Source organism: Diadema antillarum, unplaced genomic scaffold (genome assembly GCF_040938485.1).
Source record: "Diadema antillarum isolate AM-2024a unplaced genomic scaffold, OU_Dant_1.0 seq00001206_RagTag, whole genome shotgun sequence".
Taxonomy (NCBI): domain Eukaryota; kingdom Metazoa; phylum Echinodermata; class Echinoidea; order Diadematoida; family Diadematidae; genus Diadema; species Diadema antillarum.
Genome location: NW_027271999.1, coordinates 337,806 through 363,383, shown reverse-complemented (window position 1 = coordinate 363,383; position 25,578 = coordinate 337,806). Strand labels below are relative to the sequence as shown.

The window sequence follows — 25,578 nt, the reverse complement described above, 5'->3', positions numbered from 1 at the left end:
AAGTAGCACCATAGTAAACACGATAGGCCTAAATGATTAAAACCAATTTTCAGTAGCGTGTTCATCATTTCGATTTTCAAATTTACCGCCCTGACGTCCTAGTGGTCTTATACAGAGCACAAGATGCAATTTCTATGAGTAATTTAGTCCACAAAATTATCATTTTTTACTTAAGAAATAATCTTCTAAAGACTAAAACGATTCTTTTCAGGAGTTTTCGGACCTGTAAACTTGTCAATGTATTATTTTGAAGAAAAAATAAGCCTAAAATGAGTCTGAATAAAACAAAGAACTGACAGGAAGCATATCACCTCGATGATGACGTCGCTCTCAACACGCCGTCGATCAATATTCAATATGAGGAGAAAATGCCCGATATTAAACTAAAAGATAAAGAAAGAAAAATCTACTTTGTTATACGTTTTGTTGAACGTCTAGTTACCTGTTGTACAATCTTTCAGTCACGACACAAAAATACGCTTTTTTAATCAAAAGATAGGACACCAAACACTACCACGCAACATCTTGGAGTGAGGCTGTGGGATGTTCATGATTTTTTGACGATTTTAGCTCTGATAATTCTAATTTTTGTCACAATAAAGGCATCCATTTTGTTTCTACGTAATTGTTTGTTCGTAAAAAAACTTTTACTCTACTAATGCCTTCTCCTAAACAATGTACGTACCCATAATCCTTCAAGTGTTCCATGCACTTACCCATACATCCCTATGCACTTACCCCAGTGTTCCACTTTACCCTAGTATTATTATAGGATTTTAGAGGTGGGTGACAGGTGGGTTCACAAAGAAGTATACAGTATACGGTATTCGCTATACGCTATACGCTATACGGGCATGGTGGGTCACATAAGGTAGCACTCCTGTCCTAATTTAGTATTCTTTTGGCGCCTGAAGTTAATTTCTTTAAAAAAAAAAAAAAAAAAAAAATCTACATAACTTATTGATATTCGAAAATAGATGTGGTTATGTGTTTGCTTGTGTGTGTGTGTGTGTGTGTGTGTGTGTGTATGTGCGAGTTTGTTTGTTTGTTTGTGCGTGTTTTTTATTTGTTTGTTGTTGTTTTTTCGTGTGTGTATCCAGAGACTCCAACCCGAAGCACCTTCTGATCTGGAGATTCTCCCGCCTGAAACCCCTAGCAAACGGGAGACTCCAAGTTTATGTGTGCGAAACGCGAAGTTCCTAGGGTTATAAATGCTCTCTGGTGCTATCTAAGGCTTATTTTTGCAACATACGATAGCAATAAGTAAGAAATCCTTTCCGACAGGAGACAGTGAGCCAGGGCAGGAGAAATTAAATCTCAAACGGGAGAACGGGAGATTTTGCAAAAATGGGTTTTCGGCGGGAGATCTCCCGTCGAAAACGGGAGAGTTGGAGTCTCTGTGTATCAGACGCTCGATTTTCACGCGCAGCAGACAAGCTGATGAGAGCTTTAATTTATGCACAACTCGGCATTTAAATACGTGGCCCTCTACGTTCAAACCGGGAAATTTGCCCGCCGCCTGCTGTTTAAGTATTCAACTTTACGCCCTTAAATGGTTAAAAAAAGGATCAAGTCAGATTAGTATTTGTTCCATAACCTATACATTTTTTCTTATGTTTCCCTTAGTGTTTTAAAAAGGGTGTCCAAATTCTTTTTTGTTTACATAAGGATAAATTCTTCAATCAATATCGATAGATTTGATCTTTTGATTAAGGAGTAATATTAGTTATTGGAACAGCACAAATACAATCACATGGTGTGAGTGGCGCGAATGTGAAACGAGGAACGGTACTAGTATTGTGCAGTAAGTGTGCAGTGAATCGAATGCAAGATTGGCCGGTGTTTGTTGCGATCGCCGTTGTTTCGCGGCGATTTTAATACGTGCGTTGCATTGTGATCCGTCCTAGCTCTTGACGTTTGGGAACTTTCCGCCTGGCGATAATTAACGTTGTACAGGGCTTTATTTGCTGTAGAGTGGTGCACTCGGAGCAGATAACGTTATTTTTGTCTTAGTAAAGACTGGCTTCATTTCAGCTTCATACAGCTGCAGCTTTCTGAAAGTTTCCAACGATCAAGAATAGTTTACATCGTTGAGCCTAAACATCATCTTCACCGACGAACATGGATGTTGCAGATCAACGGACGGGTATCACTCAAGTCAAAGACGATGTGGCTGAAACGTGTCAGAAGTTATTTCAAAACTTTCTGGAAGAGTAAGTCAAACTGCGATTCACAACCCCAAATTTGACTTCACAGAGAGCGAGAGTTTCATAGCGACATGTATAATCTGGAAATGGGGTCCCAGTTAGAACATGTTTTGACAAAAATCGAGTTTTAACATTAATCAGAACAAATAATGTTAACGTAGATCTTGAGTCTAACGTTAGATGTAAATTTAGGGTTCTAAATTTAATGTTAGATAGGCCTAGACATTTTTCTTCTTCTCATCATGGAGAGAGCACATGTGTGTGTAATAAAAAATCACAGTGCGAACATGCGACCATTTAAATATCACTCAGTTGTGAGATGAATGAGAAGTGAAGATCAGTCCGGGAAACCCGCTCATCATGAGGACCGCTCCCGCGTACGAGGACTGCCCCGCCTCATGAGGACCGCCCCCACGCCTCATGAGGACCGCCCTCATGCCTCATGAGGCCCCCTATTCACTTCTATTCATCTCACATCTGACGTATAAATTGTCGCAACTTTGCACGATGCACATGTCCACTATCCATGATGAAAAGAAGAAAAAATCCTATCTGTTTTTTTTCTCAAAAAATCGAGTTTTAATCAACCGATGCAGAGCGCCCATTAAAACACACGTGTTTAACACATGAAATTACACTGCCATGCGGCATTTCTTTGATCTTCTCTCAAGACTCTGAAAAAAGGGTAACGTATCTGACTGCGATTTGGCGACATGTTATAAATTATCTCTTAGAAAAATATCAAAACATGATATTGTTATGTAATATCATTTTTCATTCAGGCACTCGAGGGGCAATGTAATGAGGTACAAAAGATATGATCTGAATGATATGTTAACAAGTAACAACTTGTTATATGAACACTTCCTGTCCTGGCGACATGGGGTTTTTAGGGTTACATCAAACTTCGGATCGTATTTCTAATATTATCCCGGACGTCCCAATAGCTTTATTGGTATTCATTTTACAGGTTCGACCTCTCAGATAAATTTAAGCAAAAAAATTGATTTCTGAGGGACAAAATATCAATTTAAACTGTATCAACATGCTGGCGACACGAAAATCACAGTTTTGCACGCTTTATCGGAGAATGGCCCCGGTACTCCCGAGGTACCACGGTACTCATGAGGGGGAGAGTGCCTTGTGAGACAGAGCCCCCATCATGAGCGGATTTTCCGGACTGAGATATCTATCCGGCTTTAACGTTAGACCTAACATTACTAACGATCTGCCTAGGAATCTTTTCTATAAAATACACAGCCCTGTCGCTGTACACAACCTACAGACTATTAACTGCGACCAGCCCGAATGCGAATAACTGACACATACACAAACAAACTCTACATTTTGATGCAAGTCTGTTCAAAGTCTTAAGCAAGAAAATGTAAGAAACTGTGGCATGAAAATAGGAAAAAAAAAATAACCAGGCTCAGCATATCAAAAGCATGAAAGGGGTGTGGTCGTAGCTTCACCTGGGCATGCTGTACATGTTTTACTTTGACATGAGTTTGTGCACACTTTGCTCATCAGGTTCACAGTGGAGGATGATGTGAAGTATTTGAGGGACGTTCAGGAGCTGATCAGACCCGAGAGGAACACACTCACTGTCAGCTTTGAGGACATCCAGGCACACAACCAACAACTGGCCACCACCATTCAGGAAGAATACTACAGGTACAAAGTACTGCCCCTCCAGTGATAGGCAGAAAAAACAAACAAAACAGTGACAAAATTCAGTGTGAACCATGAAGGTCATAAATGATTTGTTTTTGGTTAGATTTTAGAGGATTACCAGAAACAACTATCGTGTATTCTAAAGCATAATTGCAAGAAATGACAAATGCAGATGTTATGCATACAATTTGCAGTATAATCAGTATTGTAATCAGAATGATGTGTTTTTATAATGGGGAAATACAGAATGGGTGAGATGAATTCTAAAACCTATATGCCAATGAGATTAGACATGGTACAAGTGTGTAGGATAGTGCTCATAATGTTCAGAGAGAAGGCTTTCTAATGCAAGGTTTGAAAAAAAAGAAGATGAAAACAAGTGAGGTGTGAGTACAAAAATTTGTGGATGACAGTGAAGATGAAATAGAAGTCCTGGAATGCTGACAGCATTTCATTGAAAAAAAAAAGAGAGCTGACAAGAAATTGCTGTCAGAATTTTGTGACTGCAGAATACTAGTATGCAAGTATAGATGTAGCTTTGTAAAGGATAAAGTGCAAAGGGGCCTGCATGAACAATGCACAAGTAATTACACTTATTAGTTGTATGATTATCTTTAAGTTTGTGTTTTACCAGTTGGTAGGAACTGTGCTCTTTATGTCATTATTTAATGCTACCTCTTTCCTGCAGAGTGTATTCCCACCTGTGCCGGGCAGTGCGGAATTTCGCCCGAGATCACACCCAGGTTCCACCCAACAAGGAGTTCTACATTGCCTTCGACGATGTGCCCACCAGACATAAGTATGTAAAATCGTATGAAATGTATCTTTTTTTTTTGGGGGGGGGGGGGGGTGTCACTGATAATTACAGGGGAAATAAGTGTGTTGTTCTCTGTGGAGTGGATGGAATATAGTACAAATCAATAACTCGGAGAAGCGCGTGCATATTCGGTGGTGTTTGTGTGTTTGTTTGTTAGTTTGTTTGTTTGTTTTTTCCCACTGCATCAGGCCAATCATACACTGTACATAATTACGGGTACATTTGTATGATAATGAATGAGATTTATTCACGGGTAGAAGCTGTCAGAATGTCTAAATTCACAAGTTATTAATATTACAGTATTACTTAATGTGCAACAATCAAAAGTTGGTGTTTGGTGGAATTATCATGTACACTCCTGTCTGTCAGATCTCACTGATGTTTGCAAGAACTTCCTGACTGTATTAGATGAGAAAGAAACGACAAAAGCTGTATTTATACTTGCCCTCTACTTGAAAGAAATAGTAGATGACCTAACTTTGTTCATAAAAGCAATGTTAGAACAAGTAAAAACTCAATAGCTTTGCTGATGTTTTTATATGTCATTATTTTTTGTATTTACATTTATATATTTGTATTTATATTCATTCATTTATTTTATCAACATTTAAAGGTTTTTATGTGTGTCTTTTCTTTTTGGTTTCGCTCTTGGGGAATGCAAAAAATAAGTGAAACAGGATCTTTGCTTCCATACAGTAGGCCAGACACAGCTTGTAAAGACCTTTCTAAAGGTCCCTGATAATCACTCTATCTGAAGTCATAAGAAACAGAGGGTAATGATCAGATGTGGTCAAAAACGTGAATGTCATTCACACTGAGATTGCCTTTTAATATGCAAAGCGACCTTTGTCTGCAGGGTGCGTGAAATGACCACAGCCAAGATTGGCTCTCTGATCCGTATCAGCGGTCAGGTGGTTCGGACCCACCCAGTCCATCCTGAGCTGGTCAGCGGGACATTCGTCTGTCTGGACTGCCAGACTCAAATCAAGGATGTTGAGCAGCAGTTTAAGTTCACTCAGGTATTCACAAAAAATCTTCTTCAGTCCGTGTGAATTACTTCTGTAATTATGATAAGTAGTACAGTTGTATCATCAGCTTATGCATGGTTGTGTGAAACAACTGTTACTGACCCATTCGATATCATTTACAGTAGGTAAAGTCTCCAAGTTTCATCTGAAAAAGATGACATCAGAATAATGTTGCTGCATAACATAGGAAGTGTACTTTGTCACAGGATTTGTAAAGGGGATGAAGATAGTGAGATATCCTTATCTTTTCAAATGTCTTATCACGTTGAATGCTAGCTGGTTGCATAGAGGCCCGCAATGAAGTCTTGCAGCTGAAATTTGCCCTGAAAAATGTATTTCATGTGAACAAAGAAATAAGTTGCCATCTTTGTCTGTCATAGGTAAAGCATTTTATTTTTCCTTGTTGAGTGTCAAACAAATATCTGGTTAATACATGATTTAAGCTGTTTCACGCATCAGTGATATAATTCCACAATCCTTTGCAATCAGCCCACGATCTGCAGGAATCCGGTGTGCTCGAACCGATCACGCTTCATGCTGGACACCAACAAGTCTCGCTTTGTGGACTTTCAGAAGGTTCGGATCCAGGAGACACAGGCAGAGCTTCCAAGGGGAAGTATTCCACGCAGGTACCCACCCCCACCCATAAAATCCTGTCTACAGTAACATGCGACAATTTTTGTGTATAACTGCTAATTGCATACAGGTGTATACTAGAAGAAGAGTATCAACATTTAGGTTATGCAGGCATTCCCTTTAATAGCCCATCATGCAGTGAAAAGCTTAATTTTCTTTTTTGTAGATAGTGTTACCAGCCAAAATGAATCAGAAAGCATATTTAATTTTCAAGTCATTATTTGTTTGTTTGTTTTTTGTCTTCGTCGCATAATGGTACAGGCAGTATTTTTGTCATTATGTTTGTGTTCTGAGTAAGTCGGTTGCATAGCTTACAGTCATCATGGGCATTTAGCAGTTTTCCATATCAAATCATAATGCCAATACAATGAAATTCAAATGTAGCCCATGTATTTTGTTGATTGTGTATCACATTGCCTTCAGTCCATTTGCAAGCAGTGCTTACTCTTCCCGAATGGAGGCTGTAAATCAGAGTTGATTCATTCAATAATTTATAACAATACTTGTGTGTAGGTGTTCACCATCTCTCCCAGTCGTGAATTCAGTTTACATGTACCGGCAACTCAACTGTCTATTTGTCGTTTCATATTCCAGCGTGGAAATCATACTGCGAGCAGAAGCTGTTGAGCTTCCGCAAGCCGGTGATAAATGTGACTTCACTGGAACACTCATTGTTGTTCCCGATGTGTCAACACTGTCCATGCCAGGTAAATACTAGGTGTTCTTTAGTTCCAACCTACAATTTGAAATGAATGCATGGTGTGGAGCTCCTTCCTGTGCGGTATATCTTAAACAATGATTTACAGTTGAATTTTGTTGAAGACACTTTGGATTTCTTGTAATGTCCTGCAAATATTCACAAAAGATTAACAACAGATATGTACTTGTAAGTTAAAATATGTGATTTGTATACTGTATTCATTTCCAGTTGCCATCAATGTTCATATACCTCAGTGAATATGAATATTTGGCATGTCATATCACACTGCATAATGAGTTCTCTATTTTTTTCTTGCTGAAGTGAATGCTCCAAACCCGTTGAGGACAGACTGATTTTGTTACAACACGCATTTCCCATAGACACCTGCCCAAGTATACTCAGGACTCGTCCTCAACGGGTGAACCATAACATCCAATGCCCAGTGTGTGTCCATGTCTGCATATGTTTTGAGACCTGCTCTAAAGGGGAAATGAATCCTGTGCAATAGAATCACATGACCATGTATTAACTTTGTGTCAGTTCTTTAATAGTTCCCCCTCACTTTTCCATAGAGCAGTGGAGACTCATCAGACGCACTATGTGCCACTTGCAGATACACACGTCTCTTTCAGATGGAGAGTAATGATAAATGTGTATGCCATAAATAAGATATTCACAGTAGACTTTTCCCCTCTGTCACTTTCTGTCTTTATTTCCAGGTGCCAGGGCAGAGACTGCGGCCCGCGGCAAAGGGACAGAGGGCTACGACCAGGAAGGCGTGAGGGGGCTGAAGGCCCTCGGAGTACGGGACCTGTCCTACAGACTGGCCTTCCTTGCCTGCAATGTCACGGCTTCCAACCCGAGGGTGAGTCCCTGGCACTCTTCTGGTCCTGGAGAGGAGGACCAGTGAAGCTATATTGTATTCCCATTGACATGTAATGTGTTCAATATTTGTTTGTTTGTGTGTTTGTTTGTTTGTTTGTTTGTTTGTTTGTTTGCTTGTTTGTTTGTTTGTTTGTTTGCTTGTTTGTGATCTTTATTTGTGTGCTGGGACATATTTCTGAAATGTGCTGTCAGTGGCTGCACTTATTTAATCAGCTGTCATGAACACAATGCATCTTTAGATTTTTAGTTCATCTCCTTTAATACATGAAGTTGTGATTTTTTTTCTTTCATTGAGGGTGATTGGGAGAGATAGTGGACTTGTAAAGTAAGCAAGTATGCTTGCAAAAAGAAAGTAGAGATTACAGTGTTTGGGGACTTAACGTTGATTATCGCTGTGTTGGCTGGTTTATATTCAGCTGACTCATCGAGAAAAATACTGTAAAAGTGGGAATTTTTGCAGTGTGGAAATCTCGTGCAACCAGAGACCAGCGCGAAAATAAAAGCATGCGAATATTTTTTGCACATCATATGTTCCACTAATAAATGTCTTGATTCCGCAGAATTAAAAACATGAAATTCATCTTACCCAGCCGAGCACGAAAAAATACTCGCGTGAAAATAGCCACTTTTACAGTACCGTCGCAAAATATCCACTGATTGTCTTATACCAGTTTTCACAAATGTTACGAAAACAGTATGAAGTATCAACATAAGAAATTACTGGAGATTTGTTTAATTTCACTTTAAGAGACTGTACAAGCTTGGCTCAATCCTTCGGAAGTAGATGACCAAATGATCTTTGAGCAGGCTTATACATGTTTGATATATCACCTGTTGTAATGTGCCCGCTTTCCTCGATAGTTTGGAGGACGCGACATGCGAGGAGAGGAGATGACTGCTGAGGCCATCAAGAAGCAGATGACCGACCAGGAATGGCAGAAGGTGTATGAGATGAGCCAGGATAAGAACCTGTACCACAACCTCATCACCAGTCTCTTTCCGACCATCCATGGTAAGAGACTTTAGTCCAACCTACCTTGGGTTTCTACAGGACTAGAAAGGGAGGATTCTGTTCTACATCTATGCACTTACTTTACCATCGTAGCTGATAATATTTAGGGGCTATTTTTAGTATGGTAGTTCAGGTTTTAAAGATAATAAAAAGTTTTGGTACCTCAAAAGTGTCCTTGAATTTCCTTGGCGTAGTTTGTGTTTCAGGTTAAAGTACCTTTCATATAACTAACACTGTGAGACTTACTCGCCCCAAAGTGCTCTCATGTCTTAGTAATCATGCAATTAACTGCGACCAGCAGCCCCATACGCATAGCGACCAGCAGTCCCATACGCATAGCGTAATGGGGCTTCGCATTGTAGCATTCAGGATCATGACAGATTTAGTATCGCAGGGTAAATGTCAACTTAAAATCCCATAAATTCTTCAATTTGAAGACTTACCAATTAAGTTGAAGTATTGAAAACAGGCTTCGGGCAACGTTTGGTTCTGCCTATAGTCACTTTCTGTTCGAATTGATGACTGAATGTGACTCGGTCGACAGGACCTTAGGAGAGCTACATACAGTACACTGAATACTACAGCCAGTGCATGCGAACACATCACATGCACACAAATTTCAAATCCATGAACGGATAAGATGTTTGTGTGCGCATGCGCTGGCCATGGTATCCAGTGTATGTAGCTCTCCCAAGGTCCTCTCGACCGAGTCACATTCAGTCATCAATTCGAACAGAAAGGGACTATTGGCAGAACCAAACGTTGTTCGAAGCCTGTTTTCAATACTTCAACTTAACTGGTAAGTCTTCAAATCGAAGAAATTTTTGGATTTTAAGTTGACATTTACCCGCGATACTAATTCTGTCATGATCCTGAATGCTACAATGCGAAGCCCCATTACGCTATGCGTATGGGGCTGCTGGTCGCAGTTAGCTATGCGTACAATGGGCTGCACGCTGCTGGTCGCAGTCAGTGTAGTGGTTTCGTACAATATTTATCGACGCTGTACAGCGTTGGCTCTGGTACGAAACCATTATTGCATGATTACTAAGACATGAGAGCACTTTGGGGCGAGTAATTCTCACAGACAACGTACTTTAACCTGAAACACAAACCAAGACAAGGAAATTCAGGGAAGCTTTTGAGGTACCAAAACTTTTTATTATCTTTAAGTGGAGTGTGTCTTTGTTTCATACTGTCACAAATAAAGCAAATAGTATCCTCAAAATGAGGTATTCAGCATAACTACCAGCTTAAAGTTCCTACTTTAACAATTAGGATACAGTGGCTTACTTACATCAGATGCAGCTGTTCAGCTGGGAAAAAAACATAAATGTATGTGCCACTTGAAGTAGAGAGCAAAAACGGTACAAGAAGGTGTTGTAAATTGAGTAATCAAACTTTGATGGAAGCTGATCCTGTTAGCCAACAGCCATTAATTGTTTGGAGCGACTTATCGCACTTTGATGTTCAGTCAATAGCACATCTGTCTGGAATTCAAATGGGTTTACTAGTTTGAGTCTGTTAGACTAGCTGAGCAAATAGAGCTGTATCCTGCACTTCGCAACATAATATATGTATGTATGACAGTCTGATATGATGCTGTGTTAATGTGAATAACATGAAACTACAATGTACAACATGTATGGGGCAAGTATTATATTGTACAGAGAGATTGGATATTTAACATCAATGTACAGGAAGATGTGACACACACTTATGATTTGATTTACCAATTTGTTCTCTCCTGCCTCCAGGAAACGATGAGGTGAAGCGAGGAATTCTGCTCATGATGTTTGGTGGAGTCCCCAAGACGACCATGGAGGGTACCAGTCTCCGTGGCGACATCAACGTCTGCGTCGTCGGAGATCCAAGCACGGCCAAGAGTCAACTTCTCAAGTGAGGAAATTTTACTGCATAATCCAGTTTTGTCTCGTCCCAGCAATCAAAATAGAAGATTAGGGATATTATGGGGGGTGGGGGGTGGGTGGTGTAGGTTAGATGGGAGAAGCTAAATTCTGCAACCTCAAAATTGTCTTTTATTGTTTACCTGTGTATTGTTTCAGGTCATCATTCATAGCATCAAAGGTTTCATCAACCATCGTGTTTAAGTAGCTTGTAAAGCTGGTAAACTAATTAACCACTGTGATGATGGCAGGGTGTGAGATCCCTGGTAACAGTATGAACCGAATTGTTTATGTGTGTAGGCAGTCAATAGACATTTTGTAGTGGTTTTGTGAGCACTTTATACTCATAGGAGAGTGTACAGTATCGTAGGTTGGTACAATCTGTATATACCCATTGGCACATTGCCAAAAGTTCAATAACTTTTCAGATCCCCCTCTCTATTTCTGTATTTGATTCAAATTGATTTTATGTTATCAATGTTAGCTGCTAAGTAGGCTATGTATGACATTCAGCTGTGATCACTGGATCAAAGATTCTAACTGGTCCACACTGTCTTCTCCCTCCCGTGGCACATTGAAAATAAATGCATTTGACAGTTGTTTTCATATTTTCAAAAGAGACTTAACTATTAAGTTACAGCTAGTAATACAGGCACACTGAAGACAAATCAAATGTGTTTATCTGTTTCTATGTCTTATTTATTTGAGTATTATCTGTACCTTATCAAACTTGTCAGATTAAAAAAGGATGCTAAATCTTTGATTTGCCATCTTGCCAGGTGTGTAGAGGAGTTCAGCCCCCGTGCGGTTTACACCAGTGGCAAGGCCAGCTCGGCCGCTGGTCTGACCGCTGCAGTGGTCAAGGATGAAGAGACGTCTGAGTTTGTGATCGAAGCCGGTGCCCTGATGCTGGCAGACAATGTAAGTAGGAACAAGGAATGTCCTTTACAATCTTTAATTGTTCATATTGGAAGGCACCATACTTCTTCATAAGTGATATTTATGATCTTCTCTAATGTATGATACTAGGAAGTGATTTGTTTGCACTAGTTAGGACACTCATCAGATCTATTCATGTCAGCTGGACATTATTATGTTAAGTAAATAGACCAAGGTCATATCTTTGTTTGATATGCCAAAGTTACTATAAAAACCAAAATCACTGTCATTGCAGGGTTCTGGGCAATGACCCCCTGGTTGGTTAACCCTATCCTTATCACTAACCAGGGGTGCATTTTATGAAGCATTTTGTCCGACAAAGTTGTCAGGCAAATTTGCTCTCAGCCAATCAGATGCAAGGATTTCAGTAGCTTGTAAAAGTTTGTCAAAAAAATATCTGACAAAAATGCTTCATGAAATGCCCCCCAGTATTTAGCCAGGGTTGAGGTGGAGGGGAGGGAGATAATTGTCCTGATAATGCATTGCAGAAAATAAATTTCCCAAATTTCACCCGATACTAGTACATTATTGTACTGTATTTGAACATATAGAGCAATTTTGATTCATCATGTCTGCATTTTTATGCCTCCGCCAATGAAGTGGCCTTAGGCATTATGTTTTCGGGTTGTCCGTCCGTCCGTCCGTCCGTACGTCCCGTTTTGTTTTTGTCGATATCTCAATAACCGTGTGGTGGTTTTACATCAAAGTTGGTATGAGGGTATATCCTGGGGGGATAATACTTTGTTTGGATTTTAGGGTCATGGGGTCAAAGGTCAAAGGTCGAAGGTTATTTTGTGAAAAAAAAAGGTTGAAAATTCACGTTTTTCTCCATATCTCGCAAATGGTTCAAGGTATCTTCATGGAACTTAGTATATGCTTGTTCCAATGGGCAGTGATTATCTAGGGAAGTTGGGGGCCATGGTTCAAAGGTCAGGGGGTCAAAGGTCAAGGTGAACTCCTCAAAATATCACTACTTTCCTTAAATTTATGCAATGCCTGAAGGTTTTTGTTTTTTTAAACTTGATGTATACATGTATTACCCAATATATATTCTGTGGGAAGTTTCTTGCCAAAAGGTCAAAGGTCCAAAGGTCAAGTGAAAGTGCTGAATTGCACTTTTTCCTCCATATCCCAAAAGTAACTCAAGGTATCATCATGAAACTTACATATTTATGCATGTTCATCCTAACAGTGATTCTCTTTGGAACTGTGAGGTCAAAGGTCAAAGGCCAGGTTTAGATAATGCTATTTTCCCATTTGATACTGAAATTATACTTTTTCTCAATACCTTGAAAATTACTCAATGCATAAACTTATAAAAAGGTCAAAAGTCAAGTAAAAATCATCAGTTCCCCAAATACCTGCACTCTGACATTTTAATCATTCATCCAATTGAACCTAGTTGAACTGTCATCGCACATTGTCAAGACATTGTACTATAGACCTATTAGGAGAACCATGCATTATTGCTGAGGCATATCAGTCGCCGTAGCGATATATCTAGTTTTCACATTTATCTTAATTAACTTAACCTGTTGTGTATATATAGTTGTAGCTGTGTGGCTCTCCATCACATATTAATGTTAGTACCTCCTTTATGAAGTTGGATGAAATTGATAAAACATTCTTCCTTTCTTTCGTGCAGGGTGTGTGCTGCATCGATGAATTTGACAAGATGGACATCAAAGATCAGGTCGCCATTCATGAGGCCATGGAGCAGCAGACGATCTCTATCACCAAAGCTGGAGTGAAGGTAGGTGTTCAGCACAGATATTTCACTGGAAAGATGAATGTGTTTTAATAGGTTTGGTGAAATGGCAACTACTGTCTCAGTGCCCAGGGTTGCCAAATTAAAATGTTGTTTTTCAATTCAGGAAAGTAATCTAAGGTGTTGGAACTTACATCTCTGTAAAGCTGATCACAAGAACTATGAGAAACAAGTTTAAAGCTAATTGACAAGGTGCTACCCCAGGTGTATTATTATGTCTAATTATAATTTTGTTTACCACCTCAGTTTAAGGACTACCTGCAGATCATTGTAGCATAGTGTTCGGATTTTGAAGATGCCTCCTTTTTTCCCTTGATGCTCTCATTCACTGAGTACACTAAACATCAATTATGTGAGCCATTTTGGGCTGCCATGTACTTGCCTCATTTCTTGCCAAGCAGTCATATTGACCTGCAGTCAGCTCTACAAAATACGAAGATATAATGTGAGTTAGACACACTGACTTTGGTGAAATAGACCACTTGTCACATACAAAGTCATTGTGATTAAAAAAAAAGCAACGAAAAAAATTAAAACAATCACTATGCAGTGACAGTTTGTGTCGGGGCTCCTACTCTTGTAAGGGGAGAAATCATGTTAAATGATGTTGATGTTAAATGTCCTGATTAGCAAACAAAGCGCATGCCAGAGTCCTAGAGATAAAGCATTTATCATGATCATTTAAAGAAAAAGAAAGTTTATCATTAGAACTGTCTGTCCTGGTTTCTTTTGCAGGCCACCCTGAATGCTCGCACATCCATCCTGGCCGCAGCCAACCCCATCGGTGGTCGCTATGACCGCACCAAGCCTCTCAAGCAGAATATCCAGATGACCGCTCCCATCATGTCGCGTTTTGATCTCTTCTTCATCCTGGTGGATGAATGCAATGAGGTAGGGGACTTGAGTCTGTTTTTCTCAACACCAACACTCCGTTATCATTGTACACGTATTAGATGTTGTAATGAAATCAATAAGATCCATTCCAGGGCTCATTGCTCATTTCCTTATCATCCACGTAAGATTTTGCTGAGAAATGTTACTCTCTCACATGGAGGTAATGTTGCTGTTGTAGAGAGTACTTTTTTATTTACCAGTCATCATGGCCTTGAGTCAAAGGTAGATTTCAGTTTTAGCAGTTAATCAAGATATCACATAAAAGATCTGATGACTGAATTTTTATTGCTTGCCAAGTGATCAATTCTTTTCAAATTTTGATCGAATTCTGTTTAATGTTTTTCCATCATATTTGTAGATGATCCTAATTTCAATTTTAGGAGAAAAATAGATATACAAAGAAAATTGGACTTACTATGTAATGAAAGGCTTGTACAGTTCTAAGCCATTACTAAATGGTGTGGAATAATTGACAGCTGTTAGCATTTTCATTTTTAGTAGACTATCAAACTTACAAAGCTTTGATGGTGAAAACAAAACAGGACAATGGCAGCTAAACGTCTTGTCATTGGGTAGCGTCTTTAAGGGCTAGGAAACCTATGTTAGAAATCGAGCATATCATACGTTATTCATTTGTTTTTCTTTTTTTCTCACCCTTCAATCCATAGGTGACAGACTACGCCATCGCGAGACGGATCGTGGATCTCCACGCCCGGCGACAGGAGTGTGTGGAGAGGCATTACTCTGTGGAGGACATGCAGCGTTACCTCATGTTTGCCAGGCAGTTCAAGCCCACGGTAAGTCTCTAGCCACACAATTTGGGACCAGTTTTGAGAGGAAGAAATTGGAGTATAGGAATATACCACAGAAAACACAATTTTTAAAGTCAGTGATTTTACTTGGCAAGATTCAGACCTTTCATCTCAATTCCTTTGCATTCCTCCACAAGCAACATTTCAAAGGAGCCTCATGTAATAAACATGAAGTTACTGGACTTTTAGATGCACATGAAATGCTCTGGAGCAAAAAAAGTTTTCATAAACAATTGTTTTCCTAAATAGTACTAATAATACTTGATGTATTTATAGCACCTTTTCCACTGGATACAACAAGGAATTAAAATGAAAGGTCTGAATCTTGCCGAGTACAAATTACCAACTTTAGAAAGAGAAATGTGATGTGTATGTGAGTGCCATCTTTTTCTGCTTTTCTAACAGTGCTTCTGAGTAAGTACAGCGTAGTATTGTAAACATACTTCAAACTGCACATGTACACACACCTCATCCAATGCACAGAGAGTGTTTTCTATTCCAATGTGCCTGTGTTTGTGTATGTATCATTTAGCAATCTGAATGACTTCTTGCTTCATGATGTATAAACATAATTAGTTGTTAGGGTTTTTATTACAAGCTTTTAGCATGTTGACATACTACGTACATGTATGTGATACTGTAATAGCCTCACAGATAGTAGATTTTGGCACCAAGAGTCTCATGCAATGTCAAAGTCAAGTCGTTGAAAGATTTCCCGCTGTTTTTGCATGGATGTAGACAACCTGATAATTTGTGTATTGAGCTCACATGCAAACTGGAGTGAAACAAGGATGATATGAACCAGGCAAAGAAACACATTTTCCACAAAGCATCCCAGACCTGAGCACACAAATGAACTTACCTCTAAGTTGGCCACATGCATTTTAGTGACGGGTTTTTTAGAGAGAGTTGATCAAGGTCACAATAAATGCATAAAGGATCAATCAATATGAATGGTTTTGTTTTTTGTTTTGCTGTCAACAGATAACAAAGGAGTCTCAGGACTTCATGGTAGACGAATATCGTCGCCTCAGGCAGCGAGACAGCTCGGGGGCCACAATGTCATCATGGCGAATCACGGTGCGACAGCTGGAGAGCATGATCCGACTCTCGGAGGGCATGGCCAGGCTGCACTGCCAGGACGAGGTTTGACTCCCCTTTAACCTCCTTCAGAATTAGATGCAGCAGATACCTATTATTTTGGACACTGGAGGATGTAACCTTTTCCTTTAAAGTGCAGTGATTTTTTTTTTATGGTGTAAGGTAGAGGAGGCTGTCCTTGGGGAGGACATCTGTGTAAAAAACACACTATTTTATTATGTATCACTGTCATTGAAGGAAAATGAATGGACACTGCCTGCTAAAAGTAAAGGAAATAATCATATATCACAACTTCTGAGGACAGTTGTATAGGATGCTAGCCATCCAGCTGATATGACAAGGTCAATATGGACTACATGTTGGATACTAATTTATATAAAAAAGATGGTGTGCAGAATAGCCATAGTTCCACGAACATGTTCTCAAACCCTCCATGGTGTGGCGAGCATATTTGTGCATGTCTAGTTCACAGTGCACTAGTCGTAATTTGGTCTTTCCTTATTTAAAAGCTTTCAGATTTTCTGTTGCTTGCTCTTTAGATGTACTGTCAATTGCTATCAAAAGACAGCTGATGATTTCATGTCTCCTTGCTTACATCTGGTAGGTCCAACCCAAGCATGTGAAGGAGGCCTTCCGTCTCCTCAATAAATCCATCATCCGGGTGGAGCAACCTGTCATCAACTTTGAGGAGGAGGAAGATGATGGTCCAGCAGTCGGTGAGTTATAGAAGTAGCCATTGCAAGCAAATTAACCCATTGAGGGCAGGCTGATTTTGCTATAACACACATTTCCCATAGACAGCTTCCTGAGAATACTCCAGTTTAGTCTTGACAGTGGGTTAATGTGAGGATCTCAAAATCAAGTAGGCATAGTGTAACTTCAGTTTGCAACACCACTTTATTTTCTTCATGTGTTATGACCACAGGAAGTATTCAAAGAAAGTATTAAAAAGCGTGTAATTGGGGTAGAATTTATATTAATTTTTCAATGATAGAGAAAGGCTTCTAGCATTATGTGTACATTGACAGTATCTGTCTTTGCTGTGGTATACAAGAACAAACAATATTTGATGTTGGAGTCTGTTCCACCATATTACTGTGAATTTCAGTTGTGACTGTTTGCTAAGAAAAGATAAAACCTCTCAGGAACTAATAACTATTATTTGTTTGAATAGTGCAATCATCATAATGTTCACTCCAATGAAGAAATTCACAGATATACTATCCTTTATATGCTGTGGACAGTTTACTCCCTTTTTTTTAGGGGGGGGGGGGATAAAAACAAATGTGTTTGAAAGCACTGCTTGTTTGGATTTATTTCCTTGTAATGATAAAGTCTTTTAATATGTTCTTTTTCCTTTATCAAAATGATGAAATGGAAAAGATAAAACCCCAAAGGAGAGAAGATAATTAATACCTTGGTCAATGGTGCAATCACCATCATGTTCACTCCAACAGAATAATTTACCATAGATATACAGTTCTTTACTTGCTGTGGACTCTTTTTCTTTTGTTTCCTGGGAGGAGTTTAAATTAACAAATGAAAGCAGTGCTTGTTTGGATCTATTTCAGTGCAGTGGTAAAGTCTTCACACAATTTATTCTTTTTCCCTTTTTAAAGATGATGAGACGGAAAAGGCGGCTGAATCCATGGAGACAGACACTCCGCCCACCCAGGAGCAGGAGTCTGCCGACACGGACCCCGGCAGCCCATCCAAGAAGAAGGGACTTCACATGTCATTTGAAGAGTACAAGATGACCTCTAACCTCCTTGTGTTGTACATGAGGCAGCAAGAAGAAAAAGAAGGTAGGAAAAAAAAACAATAACAACCGGAATGTCCACCTTGTTGTTAGTATAAGCATGACAATTGTCCGTACCCACCTACCCCAACCTTTCTGTACAACGTACCCTTCCCCCTCCCATGACATATTCACCCCTCCCCCTCTCCATGTGCATAAACCCTTACATAGATGTTTATCTTTCACTTCAGAAAGGTTTCATGCTTATATTTCATTAACAAATAGCTGATGATGAAGGCCACATATCATCTCTGTGTTCAAATGCTGAGATGTTTTATGCCCATGTCCAGGCTTACTGTCATGCTAAGATGTCAAACCTAATGCCATCTAGTCAAATGAAATTTTTCCCACAAACTGAGACTGACTTTGTATGTCAACAAGTTTAGAATGAAGAGGGTACAATTTGAAGATAAAAACATTAAAATTTTCCACTTTGCCTGCATAGTGTGTGCATTTTCCACATGTTAGGATGTTTCCCCACCCCCCTTCAAAGTATGATTTTGACAGCATGTTTCATTATGGAGTTTGGCAGCCCTGCCCTTAAGGTGATGTTTTCTTTGCTAATGTTTGTGCAGAGGAAGGCTTTGAGGGTGTACGAAGGAGTGACGTTGTCAACTGGTACCTCAAAGAGATGGAAGAGGAGATTGAGTCTGAGGAAGAGTTGGTGGAGAAGAAAACCAAGGTCGAGAAAGTCATCTACCGCCTCATTCACAGGGTATGTAGTTTATCAAATTCAATTCTTTTTGTTGCCCTGCTGTAGTTTAAAGTAGATACTCTTCACCATTGTGGAGGCTCAATTTACAAAAAGTTTCCAGCATTGACCATTGAGCTCTATACACTTTGTAACAAAATTCAGTCGGATGAACTCACAATTGAAGATCATGTTGTCACTAATCTTGATATCTGTGAATGAATATGATCCTGAAATAAATCACTCTGTAACCACAGTCTATGAAAACAGTTCAATAAGTCAATCATAATACTCAGATCTCACTAATACAAGTACAGACTTGATTCAACTCACTTCAGTGGCACTTAGCAGTTTATGACACTCAAGATTAGCAAGTACTTTTGACCACAGTTACTTGATTCAACTTTAACTTTTACAAAATATCAGTGGCACTGGTAGCAGTTTAAACAATGACACTCAAGATTATTTATGTTTTGTTTTGTTTTTTAACTTGAAATGTGGTTGATTGAGTGGTCTTACAGCACCATACTTCTGTAACAACATACAAACAGGATCCCAGACCAAAGACTTTTGTATATCCCTTCCAGGGAATGACAGAATCTAGACAAAATGAACAAAAACTCATAGTTGCGAGGTAACCAAGAATAGCAGGACCCGTGTTCCCTTACACACTCACCACAGGTATTAGATGATATGCATGAAAAGTAAGTGGCAGATAAAACAGAAAGAAGGGATGTAATGAACATTTCGATTCGTCCCAGGCAAAACTGAAATCATGTTTGACCCAGAATTTTACATCACAACAAATTATTTTAAGATGTAGTGCTGCTTTTATTTTGGTGCTACATGGCATCAGCAGTGTATTATGTGACTTGTCAATTGAAAGTCTGCACAGTGGTTGTAAAATAAGTTTTGCACTTTTTCCATTTTAAGATATCTTAGAGATGTTAAAGAAAGGAAAACAGTTAAAAGATAGACACCTCATTTGGACCATGATGTGCAATACTTAAGTTACCACGAGTCATTTTGTATCAAGAGTTGCATGATGTTTCACAGGTAAGACCCACATCTCGCAAGAGTCAACACATTGTGCGATGACAAAAATTGCCTGCCATGTAATCACTCCTTACACTCTGTCCATCTTTTCTCTCATAGGATCACATCATCATTGAGCTAGCCAAGACCGGACTGAAGAGGAAGAAGGGCGTGGCGGAGGGCGAGGGTGAAGAGGAGGTGGTGGAAGAGGACCCTCTTTTGGTGGTGCATCCAAACTTCACCATAGAGGACTAGAGAGACTGATGCCATCTTGTTAGAGGGAGGGGGCATTGGCTGCCACACCCAAAGAGCAAGCAAAGTTGCGTTGAATGCGAGCTACATTGACAATTTTCTCTCAGTGGCCCAATGATGCGTACCTGAAATCATACACTAGCAAGGTGTATTGTTGAGTAAGTCTTCATGAAGCTTTTGGCAGAGGTAAGCAGAGAGGATTGGGGCGGGGGGGGGGGGGGGGGGGGGGTGGGAGGCATGGATAGAAAGTTCAGAGGTATAGTGGTATTGCCTCTGAATACTGTTTGCTGGAAGAGAGTGATTTTGTCAGTCAGTCAGTCAGTTGTTGGCAGAATTGGCCTTTTGTTGAGGAACTGACCATTAATTCTTGAGGGCTTGTTGTATCAAAAGAATATTGCTCCTCAGTTAGAACTCACTGATGTCCTACAAAAGTTGTAAGTTAAAATTGTAAGCAGGAAGCAAGAATGCTTGCAGTGAATAAAGATTTCACTCACTTTGTGTACACATAATTTGCAGAATGAAAATGTTTGCAAAATGTTTGGGAACATTCTTAAGAATTCGCGGCATGGTAAATTCACAGGACAGTTCCTATCAATTCTCCTGTTAATTATGTTTACTATTTAAAGTCAATTGTCTAAACGGGGCATGATACAGTGTCAGGTGGATCTGTAAATTTTTTTGCATAGGATCATTATTAAACATTTTTTTCTGACTAATATGAGATCATTGTCTCATGATGATAGCAAACTAGATTATCATCAGAATAAATAATGTAGTTCTGTACCTGATACGAAACCCTAAACAGTGAAACCTTTGGCTGATGGGTTTGATAATGCGTGATCACTGCACTCAGCTGATGGTAGATATGATGAGTGTTCCTTTGTTTTCAAGACCTCCATCTGAACATCATCTGTTCCAGGTGTAAAGATGACTTTTGTCTTCCAGAGATGTACCATTCTAGCGAGGTTAATGGGGCATATTTCATGTCAAGCATGCCAAACTTCAAAAGCCACGATTACACTGTATTTTCATCTGTAAAAATGACAAGTGAAACTTCTGTGGTACTTGTTGATCAGAATGCTAGTCATGCATCATTTTTAACTTTTTCAGAGATGTGGCCTTCATTGTATGTAAATACTGTAAATAACTAAGGATTATTTGTGTACTCTTAGTGTAGCCTGTTGTACATTTGAATAACTTGGAGATGTTACTCACTGTTGAAGAGCCTTATTGTATGTGAACATTATGTGAATGTTATTGCCTTCACCTTGTATATTTGATTACATCAAACATTTCAGTTCTTATGGTTGTAGTGCATTAATTACTCCTGTGCATGAATGAATGTATGAGTGAATGCTCATTGCTAGGATGTGTGAAAATGTGTACAAAATTCAGCTGTGAGCCCATTAAAACATGATTGCACTCTATGACATGATGGTTCTAGTCTCTGCTCATTTATGTATCATTTCTTGTTGCTTGTAGGGTAAGAATTTTTGTACCATATACCAAGATTTGCAAGCAGATTACAAAAATGTACCTTATATGTGTGTTTCTGTGTGTGTGTGTGCACTTACCCATGGTGTAAAAGTAGTATACACATACAAACTTTACATTTAAACCGAGGACACACAGAAAACCGAGGACAGTACAGTATACACATACAAACTTTACATTTACATTTACATTTACCATTCCAAACAGTCCGCTTTTGCATGCTTTTGCAGGTAGGGTAACATGTTTGCAGGTCCTCGATTAGCATTATTGTAATAAGTCCTCGGTTGGATGGTAACATACGAATAAGTCCTTGGTTGACAAAAGTCCTACAGACACACAGGTCCTCAGTTATATGGTAAAATTCTTATGGGTAAAACGGGTCCTCGATTTCTACCATAGACGCGTATGTTTGTGTGTGCGTGCACCCTTGTTTAGCTAACTTCTTTTCATTGGCTGGAGCCCTCACTGTTAATTCCGCTCAGAACTTTGTTCTGCAAATACTGTATGTGTGTCTAATCACAGCTGGGGAAGTTTCAAGAAAGTATCATTTGATACACTTCCTTTTCACATATTGAGATATATGTCTGCATGACTGAGTTTGTCATGAAGAGAAAGCATATGTATGTATTCTTCTCTCGGACACCATGAGATTTTCAACATATAAAAGACCTGCCGGTAGGCCTATATGCCAAGGCCTATCTGCCAATAACTTAAAGGGATGGTATGGTTATGGTTGATACGAGGACTAAGATTGTAACTTTTTGTGAGAAACTTGGTAATAACTTTATAATACATGTTTTTTAAAGAGCATACAATTTTAAAAGCAATTCAAAGTTTATATCATGAAAGTCAGTTTTAAAATATTGATAATACATACATTGTACATATTATCAGTATTTATATTGCAACAAATCAGAGTAATCTACTCTGTACAGTGCTTAAGGCATATACATACCAATGGCTAAGATATCATAAAACACAGCAATCCTGATATAAGGTAGGTCCCACCTTTTAGTACGATCACTTTGTTTTGGATATCTCAGCCATTTAAAAACCAATTTTAATCAAATAAACTTTGAATTCCTCTCAACAAAGAATAATATATTATGCTCTTTCATTTTTCAGAAGAGGTTTCTCGTTATCTCACAAAAAGTTGGTTATCTGAAGCCCCATCTCAACATAAACTATTTCATTGGAAGGTGGCCAAGTGAATAAAATCTGTATCTGAATATAGATACACTGTACCTAATAATTTGTCCACTGCTTTCCTTCAATTTACTTGTACAGTGCACTCCCGTTATAACGAAATGCTCGGGACCAGCAGTTTTCTTTTGTTATAACGAAATTTCGTTATAACCGAACAAATACATATAACAAAAACAAGGAAACCACGTGTATAATATCATATTCTGTTTGCTGAGTACTCATCATACACTGGAAAGCTATGTGAAATGTGATGGGATAAATGTATTACAATAATAAACGCAAGTTCCCCTCAGAAACTGTGCATGACACAAGGAGCGAACACACAGTGGTGTGAAGCGTTAACCCATGCAGAGATGCTATATAACATGCTTGTTCCGCTACGTATTTTCGAAAGCAATTCGCATTTCGTTATAACGGAGCACATTTCTTTTGTTTTTCTTTGTCTGTGGCGCTCGGAAAAGACTTCGTTTTAACGGAAATTTCGCTATAACCGTGTTCGTTATAAGCGAATTTTGTACCATAGACTTTAATGGTGATAATTTTGGGACGAGAAGATTTACTTCGTTATAACGAAATTTCGTTATAACCGTGTTCGTTGTAACGGGAGTGCACTGTAGTCACAAATTCCGACTTGGCTTCAACCTGTTACATTCCTTTAGGTAAAACCGAGCCTCCAAATATAAAGTGCTTCCTCCTCCATCCATACTCATTTTCTATTTAAACACACACACACACACACATACACACTAGACTATTCACAACTAAGTGACTAAAGTAGTGATTAGTAATTAAACGAAAACTTCAAGAGTGCCACTTTATTTTACAATGATGTGACTGTTTATTCACACATTTTGCACTCTCATAGAAGCATACATGTATCCATACATGTACATTCATTGAATGCAACAGTCATATACATTTACACATCATGATAAATGTACTTCTGCTTTATAATGACAGTACATGCAAGGTCCTGGTCCTGACACCTATCCAGTTAAACATAACAAACCATTTTGAGTGGAATACAAATATAACTGTCATTTAAACTATACCCACAGTTCCTGGTTACAGAAAACAATTTAACAGATACAGCAGGACTTTAAAAGTGTGCATATTATGCACAGTTTTACAATACAAAGGCTAATATACTCTTGTGATCAGAAGTGATGAACTTGTACCTTGAAGTTAAGGATTTCTTGTACAAGAAACAAGAAATTAGTCTTCCTAACAGTTGTTGATTCTTACATTGTATACAGTGTACTTCTCAGAATACTCTCATCATACATTCCTGGTTAAAGCTATAGTCTGAAAACGCTTTCTCCTTCTTCAATTTTGAAGCCAAAGTACAGTGCATCTAATCTGACATTTGACTATTCATCTAATCATATCCGACAAATAATTGTGTATTTCTCAGGTGTGTGAGAGTACTTGCAGAAAAAAAAAAAATCTGAATCTTAAGGGAAAAAGTCTGAAATGCATCAAAATGTAAACGTTTCAAAGCATTTGAATTGCCAAAAAGTCTGAAGAAGAGGTTTTAGGCAGAGTAAAAATAAATCTAAATTCTGACTAAATTCTGAACTGTAACCTCACATCCATTATTTCTATCCTTCATAATGAATCATATACAGTTGTAACCACCGCATGCTCTCAGCTGAAGATATGGCCAGAAATGACAAATTTTAGGTAAAACACCTTGACCTTTGGTTTTTCACTACTAAGATTTCTTGCAAATAATTGTCTTTCTATATTATTACTACTGCTATACTTCTTACCAAATTAAATCACTGGACAACTCTACCGACAGTGAGACTGGAGTGTGATTAGCCGTAGTTCATCTGGATGCACTGATGATTTTTTCTTAACCCATTGTGCCCACGCATTAAAAAAACCTGCTTTTCATATTTCATGTTTAACAAGATATTGGGGGAGGGAACAAATTTAGGAGTGTGATGGATGTAACATTCACATGAGCATGTTAACTGCTGGAGCACTTTGAGGTGCATCTTTGAATGCAATGTAAGATGAAAGACATTTACAAGTTTGTACTTCATGGTACAGTATTTGGAGGTGAGAGTGTTAAGTGTTTGGGGCATTTTGCTAGTGCGCTGTTTTCTGTTGTTTTTAGCAAGTATTTGCCCAACATTTTATTGGTTACTTTTCCCAGCATTTATGCAGTGAAATATTCTCCTGTACTACTTCACATTCACATGTCAAAATACACTCTCCTTTTAAGGTAGATTTCACAATAATGTTTCAGCATTTACTGTTTTTGTCTAGCTATGCCTTGCAGAGAGTTATCTTAGCCTAGATGGTTAAATTTGTTTGACAAAAATACACATACTGGTTATACACGTACACAACTGTAGTTTGGTATACTCATCTGCATGGCTGGCAGGGTCATTTGTAGTAAAACTAAACTGATATAATTTCAGATGTTATTTCATTTTTATCATAAAATAACATACATTGTCAAAAAGTAGTGTACAGTTTGTATATTCCAGTCCACTTTGTGCCTGGACTCAGCAGTAAAATTCATGGGTGCCTGTTACCCTCTGGGGAAGTACTGTAAAAGTGGAAATTTTCGCAGTGTTGAAATTTTTGCGCGTTTCCCCGCAAACAGAAACTAGTGCAAAAATAAGAGCACATTAATATTTTTGCTTGTCATGTGTTCCAGTAGTTGATGTCTTGATTACGCGGAATTAAAAACACACGAAACTCTTCT

General features: G+C 38.8%; 1 protein-coding gene across 1 annotated transcript; it reads left to right on the top strand.

The window, feature by feature from the left end:
- The first annotated feature begins 1,994 nt into the window (after nucleotides 1-1,994).
- LOC139744722 (zygotic DNA replication licensing factor mcm6-like) lies at nucleotides 1,995-20,360 on the top strand. The gene is made up of 18 exons (XM_071655145.1): nucleotides 1,995-2,213; nucleotides 3,738-3,881; nucleotides 4,570-4,680; nucleotides 5,555-5,717; nucleotides 6,216-6,355; nucleotides 6,957-7,069; nucleotides 7,782-7,927; nucleotides 8,809-8,959; nucleotides 10,717-10,858; nucleotides 11,646-11,787; nucleotides 13,451-13,558; nucleotides 14,309-14,464; nucleotides 15,136-15,264; nucleotides 16,264-16,425; nucleotides 16,985-17,096; nucleotides 18,000-18,185; nucleotides 18,754-18,893; nucleotides 20,025-20,360. The coding sequence occupies exons 1-18, from the start codon at nucleotides 2,122-2,124 to the stop codon at nucleotides 20,157-20,159; spliced, it is 2,472 nt and encodes an 823-aa protein (XP_071511246.1). The 5' UTR covers nucleotides 1,995-2,121; the 3' UTR covers nucleotides 20,160-20,360.
- Nucleotides 20,361-25,578: the final 5,218 nt, after the last annotated feature.